At 42.0% G+C, this 8,735-nt stretch overlaps 1 protein-coding gene across 1 annotated transcript; it reads right to left on the bottom strand.

Annotated features, from left to right (window-relative positions):
- Positions 1 to 5,741, bottom strand: BLOC1S6 (biogenesis of lysosomal organelles complex 1 subunit 6). The gene is made up of 5 exons (XM_051628568.1): positions 5,500 to 5,741; positions 4,577 to 4,721; positions 3,457 to 3,544; positions 2,758 to 2,844; positions 1 to 1,982 (listed from the first exon to the last, which is right to left on the bottom strand). The coding sequence occupies exons 1-5, from the start codon at positions 5,561 to 5,563 to the stop codon at positions 1,863 to 1,865; spliced, it is 504 nt and encodes a 167-aa protein (XP_051484528.1). The 5' UTR covers positions 5,564 to 5,741; the 3' UTR covers positions 1 to 1,862.
- Positions 5,742 to 8,735: the final 2,994 nt, after the last annotated feature.

Here is an 8,735-nt window from a genome sequence, read left to right as displayed (position 1 = left end):
TAGCCTTGATTTTTTAATAAAAAATCCAAATAACCCAACAGATCATCACAGAAAAGGACTACAACTTGAAACACTCAACTGGTTTCCTGATGAGGGAATACAAAGCAAGAAATACCACAAATTTATTCCCAACGTGGACACTGAGGCATCTAGTTTTGTGTTAAACTTTAGTAAGAACTGTTTAAATTCCCAGAATGTAATTTTGAAATTACAGTACAAAATAATTAAACAATATTTAGTTATGTACATTCTGCTCAAAAAACGGATTGTGGGAATTCTTTACACTTCTCTTAGAAATACATAAAAACCACTACACAGCTTAAAAATCCACTGGCAATTAATAGAGACAAATCAACTTAAAGGAAATATACCTGTGGAAAGTTTTAACACATTACTGCTTCAGTAACAGCATTTCAATGTCTCTTCAGACTATTTTAAGTAGTTTGTTCTCCTGGCCTCAAAACATTATCCCAGTTTACGTTGGACGTTGGATGATTTCTCATTAGAGTGAGTCTTGGGACAGAAAAAGGTGACAAATAACAGGAAATGAGACATTCAGAAAATTATAATACAGGAGAGTCCAGGCAGGTGTACACTGTTTTTAAGTCATCTAAAACAGAAGTAACATTGACTGTGCCACTCTGATACCACATGTTTCATGGAAAACTTTACGTAGCTCATGTTCATCTTACTTCAAAACACACCACTTAAATGACCACTTAAAAACAACACAAATAAAGTAGTTGGTTTGTTACACTGTAAGAACAAATAGTTTAAAGCTCTTTCACATATACATTTATTTGAATGGGAGTTCACACCAAATGCTGCAAGAAAGCTATGACGTTCAGAGAAATGGCTATCAACAGCCACCCCACGTTTACCATCAGTATACACTAATCATCATCAATTTGGGTGAGGAAAGCACAATAAAAATTCTCTTACATGGCCCCAAAGTGCAAATAAATAATTGGTTAAGAAAAAGAATAGGTGCAGTAGTTTTTCCTACAGGTGACTGAATTGCACATAATGTAGAAATTGTTTCTTTTTAGTTGTGTTTTATTTTGTCAAACAAAATGAAGAAACTACAACTTCTAATCCCATAGAAGTCTGCTCAGACCACAGCCTTCCCATTGAATCAGAGAAGCAACAGTTCCCTGATTTGACTCAAATGTTCGTGGAGTAACAAATTCATCCATTTTTGCATTGTGCACATTCATTTTGAGAATCTTTAGTGTTCTGCTTCTCCTCTCTTCACTCAAACCAATTTAGCTGGGAAATAATTCAGAAGTTGCTTTAAAGCTGTTTTTCAGTTACTTGATGACAAAAAAATTAGACTACTGTAATAACATGAGCATTCAGGCAAACACACTGCAAGTTTCTTCAGTTCATTAGAGACAGACCAAAGTAGGGATGCACAGAAAGTCAGTATTTATGAACCAGGGCATTAAATAAATAGAGATCCCAGCTGCAATAGGTTTTCCAGGGATGAGAACTGAACTTTAGCTAGTATTCTGTCTGAAAAACATGTATGCCAGTCACCAAATATCTCTCAGAATTCTGAATACCATCAGAACAGATGAAAAAACTAATTGTGATGCCTATGTTCTTCTATTTACATAAATATATATATAAATTAACTTACATTATAGTAGTATCAAACTGCATAGCATTACAAAATAAGGCAACTTGAATGGCTGAAATGAAAAAACCTGAACGTTACCAACGCAATTATTACCATTCTGAAATTTATCATACCATAAACTGATACTAATAACAGCTGTAGCCCAGTTAAAGCAAAGTCTGCCTTAATTCCAGAGAATGCAGAAATTATTAACTTGGCCAGACTGTTGCATGCTCTGCTTTCACGTCCTCCTAGCAGGTTTTGCTGTTAACTGCTTCTCTCTTTCAAGTTCCTTCTCACGTTGCTGCTCTCGTTCCAGTTCTTCCTTCTGTCTCTTTTGTTGCAGCTTAAGTGCTCTTTTCTGAACAGAAAAGACAAGCAATTACTGTAAATTTTGCAGCTGTATTTAAGTTGGATTTACAAGCAAAACCCCTCACATTGGCTTAACTTTCTCTTCTCCAATCCACACTGCTCATGTCTGAGCACTGCATAAACTGCTCCCTTTTTTTCCCTCCCTCCCACTTCCATCTTACTGGTCAGAAGCAGCAAGTCTGTGACTGACACAGGTTAAGTACAAACTGGATCCCCTTCCATGTGTCTGGAAGTTATCCCTTATGTGTACCAGACAAGGTGAGTACTGTGCAGTTTGTTGCCTCAAAGAAGAAATCCTTTTGCTGAATATACTGAAGGACTGATCTTGCCAGAATGTAACCAGAGGCTGCCTGTAGAGCATGAAGTCAGTGAACTTAGCTACTTAATATTACATTGGAGAAGTTCTTGCATTTATGCCAATCTAGTTTTCATTAAAAAAGCATAGAAATTGAAACAACAAAGAAGTAGTTGGACCAGAGTGGATTAAGCAACAGAAGAAAGTGTGATTCTTACACTTAAACATGATGATGACACTTGAGATATACTAGTAGCTCACATGTGCAAGTTGCTTGAGCATGGGCAGGAGAGAGCAAGTGCAAGTTTAAAAGCATCCATGGTTTGGTGCTATTGAAAACATCCTTTTAAGAAAATGACTGAAAACTATTTTAATCAGAGTTTTCAGCATGCATCCAAAATAAAGTTAGATATTTAGTTATGTATCCTTGTATTCTTTGTTGGTAAGTAAAAACATTTACCCCACTCACTTTTAACTTTGATGTCTTCTCATGGAGCATCATCATCTCATTTCTAATATTCACTAACTTGTTGTGATAGAGCTTAGCTTCTGAAAACTGAAAAAACATAAGAGTTGAAGCAGCAACTGTCAAGTTGGAACAGTTGTTTTATAAAGCTACACAGTGGGAGAGCAATCAGAGCCAACCATTGCCAACACAGTTTGGTAATTACACATGCTCAGGCTTTACCTGTAAAGTTTATGTGTTACATGCAGTAATATAGAAACCGACCATACCTCAACAGGTTCACCCAGTTATCTACTGAACCAAGATTTGTTAAACAGAATAAAAATAGTACCATTTTGTGCACCATGTATTAGTACTTCATGCACTGCTAACCTGGAGAGGTGCACAGAGCTCATGCTGAAGCCTCAGTCCTACCCATAAACAGAACCCATTTGCTTCAGCAAGTGGTTTTGAACAACTAGACTTAGTACCACTGGCTGACTGAGCCTGCCCTTTCTTCCCAGTGCCCTTCCTATTTCAGGAAAAGATGCTGGTTCCACACCCTCTCCAGCAAGAATTTGTCCCATTTGTCCTGAATATCTGAAATGGTTGGTTCTCTTCCTGTAGGTCATATAGAACAAGGAAAATCCACAAGTTGCTACTAATGTTTCAGCAGGAACATCTGCACGAGTAGAGACTTAAGAAAGCACTAATAGTACTTACCAAAATATTGATATCCAGAATGGAGTTACACTCTCTGAGTTTTGAAATTTCTTGTTCTAATGTTTCTAGTAACACCACTTGGTTCTGTCTGAAAGAAAAAAGTAAAGCAGCACATATACTTTTCAACAAGCCCTTGCTTTTGATCATAACATCAGCACCACAAATAGCATAACCCAGTACCAGATTCTGCTTATGCACTGCTAAGTGATTTCAATTAAGTCACAAGTAAATGGTTTTAGAAAAATCCCAGCTGAGTACACACAAAACCAGCTGGCATCATAAGGTATGATAAGTTATCAGGGAGAATATCGGAAAACTCTGAACAGGCACCTTGCAGGATGCAATGAGTAAACACCCCAGGCTGAATGAAGGGAAAAACAATTAACTCTTGAGTTTCCACTTGGCTGCCTCCACATCATGTGCCGGACTAAGTTATTTCTGCACAGAACTTGCATGGATTTTTGGTGCTTATTAAGGATTTTCCACCTCATACAAATCAGCTAAAGTCTTCCCAGACACAGGCTGTCCTTGGCAGCAGCATAACCACATCATGCATCATGAAACCCAAATCAGTGCACCCTGCATAACCCGAGATGGCTCTGTGTAAAGTCCTTTCCAGCATCTTTGCATTTCTGGCAGATCCAATCTGCATTTGATATAGACTATTCTTAGTTGTCAGTGAGGTGCCAATGTACAAAGAATTATTACCTGTTTAGCTCCTTAATTATATTTTAAAGTGTATCTTTTACAACACAGTTTAGAATGCACTACAAGCTGCCCTGAACCTCAACTGTGTCTCTGCAAACAAACCAAATCCAGCTTTCAGCAGACATTCCACTACAAAAGTAAGTAATTTAAGAAATATACATGTCTTCTGCTATATCTGGCTTAGGGGATTTTATTGTACTAGCATTATACATTCTTCAGATAAAGTTCTGATAGGCTACACTGCAGCTTATACACACCCCAGTATTCTGCAAATCACGTAGCTATTCAGGGTGCTATAGCCAGAACACAGAAATGCTAAAATAAACTATATTCCAGTTAAGGGCAGCTGGAACATTATATTGAAAAAAGGTGGCAAACAAAGTGTAGAAGTCGGCTTTAAAATTTTGCTTACGTAAGTTCCTGTAGTGCTGATTTTGATCGCTGGAGATCAGGCAGATAATGAGAAATCAGTCCTTCAGTTAGCTGCTCCACAGCTTTTTCATCTATTAAAGGCAGATCTTCTACTACTCCTTCATCTGGAGATGCATCACTAGGACCTACACCAGCAAATAGCAAGGTTGTATGTCATGGATCAGCATGCACCTCAAGTTCCACCTAGAGCAACTATATTTTCCTGTTTAAAAGTTAAAAGCATAGCAAGACTGAAGTCACAATTATTTACGCTTCATCAACTCAACAGTGCTTCCTTTTTTTCACCCCTCTCTTTACCCCTTTCTTATTCCCAGTTCTGTATTATGAGCTTCCTGGTGAACAGTTCTATCTGAACAACAGTAGAATAGAACGAGGGAAACAGAATATTCCAAAGACATGTTATAAAAAACCAAATCCAAGTACTGCAGTCTACTGAGGAAAGAAAGGGGCAATGTGAGCTGTTGCAGCTGTGCATCAAGAATACCTAGACATTAACACCCTCGTGCTTTCAACGGTAGAGAATAAGCCTGGGTCTTATGCTGCCACTCCAAAGACACACCACCACCGAAACGCGGAACCCCAAAGTGTGCAGCGGTCGGTTATCAGTTACTGTGAATCTGTCTGGGCAAGCTACAATGTTTTACTGCCTGCAGAGCTCTCGGAAAATAAACACTTTATAACCCGCACCGCAAGGGAGAAAACCGGGCCCGCGGCGGCGCTTGGCTTCCCAGGGAGCCCCGCCGTGCGGGCCCGCCCGGGGCGCTGCAGCCCAAGCCCGGGGGGCTCGGGGGGGCACAGGGCGCTCCCAGGGCTTCCATGCCCCGGCCGGGCCGAGCCAAGCTGCCCAGCCCGCTCCACGGGCCTCCCTGCACGCCCCGTCCGGCCAGGCCGCCCCTCACGTACCCAGCGAGGGAGCGGGGCTGCTCGCGGCCGCCTCCGTCTCCCCAGACGGCTCCGCTCCGCTCATGGCGCTGCTCCCCGGGACGCCCGTCTCGCCGGGCAGGGGCTGCTCGGGCTGAGGCCGCGACTGCGGCGGGAGGGGGCGGGCAGGGCCGGCCGCGGGGGAAGCGGCAGGGCCGGCCGCGGGGCTCGGGCTGCCTTCACCGGGGGCGGCCCCAGCGTCCCGGGCCGTCACCGCAGAGCGCCCGGAGCCGGAACTGACGCTTGCGGGTGAGGCGGGGCGGGGCGCCGTGCGATGGCGGGGGGTGCGGGGGGTGCGGGGTGCGCCCGGAGCGGCCCGGGAGGAGCCGCAGCACCTTCCCCCCTTTTATATGTAAAGGTCTTCAGGAAAGGCGGGTACAACTGTGGGAAGAAGCCAATGAAGGAACCACTCCGGGAGTGTTTGAACGCAGTATTTTCGCAACAGCCCAAAGCTACAAGACTAAATGACACCCAGGTGGTCCTACTGATGCTTTTCAGAATCACACAGAGGCGAAAAATGGACGTCTGAGATGATATATCGACATCTTTAATGACAGGATTGTTGCAGATTAATTAATATTTTTATTCTCGTATATCGTATAATTAAGTGTTGATCACAATTATGTCATTATTCTGTAATTGAATAATAAAAAAAATACCTGTGTTTCTTTTTTTGCTTTTGTTTTAAAAAAGAAGCACCAAAGGCCTGATCTGAAGCCAGCTTTGCAACAACAGGAACTTGTCCATTCACATTAACAGACTCAAATTCCCAGTTACAGCTGGGTAGCAATTTGAAGTGAAGTTTCTTTCAGTGAGGAAAAAATTAAACTTTTTTTCAAAGTTTCTTGGGGAAAGACATCTTGGCTTCCAGATGGAATTTCTAGTAAGAACAAGTGAGATAATCACTTGAGATATGGGAGTTTCAGAGATTTGTGCTCCTGCTTTGCCTGTTCCAGGCCCTCCCACGTCTTCCAGAAATAGATAAAGGATTGGAATATAAAATCAGTACATGTTTTCCAGACAAGTTAAAATGTAACTATTGATCAACCCAAATGCTCCAAGAAAAAGAGAATGATAGAAAACCTTTCTTATCCTCTTTAATCTACAAAACACTCTCTGTTTCAGAGTAACTATTTCCCAAGTATTACTGAGTAAATTATCCTGTGAAGGACTAGGTAAGGTTTTGTTCTAAGAGAAAAAAGACGTTTGGAAAGAAAGTTAAGTGCACCCTGTAATAAGGAATGTAAACATCTGGTTAACTAACAAAAAGCACAGTTACCTGTTGGTCAAAATTTTTAAGTTCAAGGAGTTGTGCAAAATCAGTACTAACATTACCATTGTTACCTAAAACTAAGAGACCACCCAACAGCAAACTCTATGAACCATGGAGCCATACCGTGAAACAGCTTTAATTAACCAGAATGAAAATCATGCTGAGAACACTTCTATATAATTAGTGGGACTGGATTTATAGTCCCTACACAGCAACAGAGCTACTCAAGGGAGACTGTGAAGACCTGGACTCTTTAGCTGGTGGCTCTTCCACCCACCCATGGGCAGCACTGCACATGAATCTGTGTTTAACATCCTTGTGTGCTTCCTCTCTTTCTCCCCTGTTCCCTCTTGTATTCCTGCACTCATTTGTTACTCCTAACCCAACAGCAATTCAGCATTTCCTCTCTATCTCCAGATGATTCTCCACAGCTAATACACAATTTTCTAGCTTTCTTGCTGAGGTTTTACGATTGGAGACTCACATCCTGGGAAACTTACATTTCAAACTACTGGCAAGACAAATGTCTATGTATGTGACACCATGACAGTGAATAATCACTTTTCATTTTGTATTGTGGCCACTGTGTTCAGAAACATTTAATGCAACTCTCACCTACACGTTCTGGATTGTATTCTAACTGATTTGGATACTGATGCATGTAAACTCCCCTTTCCCCCGCATCCTAAATCTGACTAAAAGTGGAATAGGTTAGTCAAATTATACAGCAAATAGTATGTTTTAAATCATCAGCTTTAAAAGTATGGTATGACTTAAAGGATGGCAGTATGAAACTGAAATACTTCACATTAATAGGTGGCTTCTTAAAGACTCTCTGTCCTTATAAAGTAAACAAGACTACAGAGGGAGTGCAGCCTTGGCTGTCACAATAAATAAATGGTATGGAACAGGTTGTAACAGGCAAGCTGGCAAACCTTGGTGCACTGGTTTAGAGTTTTAAGTCCCCCCCAAATTACCATCCTTCTTCAGGGCTAGAAGTTTTTGTCCTCGTGGGAGGGGCAGCAGAAAGGGCATAAGCCCTCAATCCCCCAATGCAAAGCCCAGCATTTTAAGACAGTTTTACAAGGAGTTGTTTTGGCAGCTCCTACCCAGACAGTTGTTCATGCCTCTGAGTCCTCACTCACTTGTGCTGGAACAAGTGGTGAAATTGGTGAAACACCAAGTGTGGGTGTCAGAATGAGCAGCTGAGGCTGGGAACCTGTGGTGCCAGCCTTGCTTCCTTGGGAAGCAGTCCCAGCTGTGTTGAGCCATGTGAATGCTTCTGTACGCTGCTCCCTCAGTCATCATATGGATGTCTATGCACGTTGTGATCACGAAGCAGTCTCAGTTACACATACATGTGTACCCCAAACCCCTCCAAAATGTTAATCTGTTTTTTAATTCTTGCACATTTCAGGGCCTCAGTTCATTGTTTGACCCTAAAACAACTGTGCTGGTATCCCTGCTGGGGGGATTACGAGGTGGATGAAAGGGACACTAAAGAGAAGACTCTTTAGCCACCTGACAAAGAATAACTTGATAGTACATGCTCAGGACTATGACCACATTGTACAGTGTCAGGGGAGCTCAGACAAAGTGTAATGCTGTTTATTTTTGGACATCATAATAGAAAACAATATGGAATCTCCACCCAAGGCCCGTTTACCATGCAGGACTCCCTTCCTGCAGGGCCTGTTCCAAGAAGGGGCTCACTCAGTGTCCTGAAGCACCACCATGATGGCTGCCAGAATCCACTGAGCCCTTCTCCAAATGCAGCAGATCTGCACAACTCCTTGGTCTTTATTTGGTAACTTCCTTCAACCAGGGCAAAAAAAACAGGGTATGTACTTTCCCTCAGGCAGGCGTGTTTTTCCAGAAATTGTTAGGACTTAGGGAACTGACTGATGCAGTAACAAAATTTGGCCATGGGTACAAACTGGCCCTT

This window comes from Apus apus, chromosome 10 (genome assembly GCF_020740795.1).
Source record: "Apus apus isolate bApuApu2 chromosome 10, bApuApu2.pri.cur, whole genome shotgun sequence".
NCBI classification, from domain to species: Eukaryota; Metazoa; Chordata; class Aves; order Apodiformes; family Apodidae; genus Apus; species Apus apus.
This window is presented reverse-complemented; position numbering and strand designations above follow the sequence as displayed.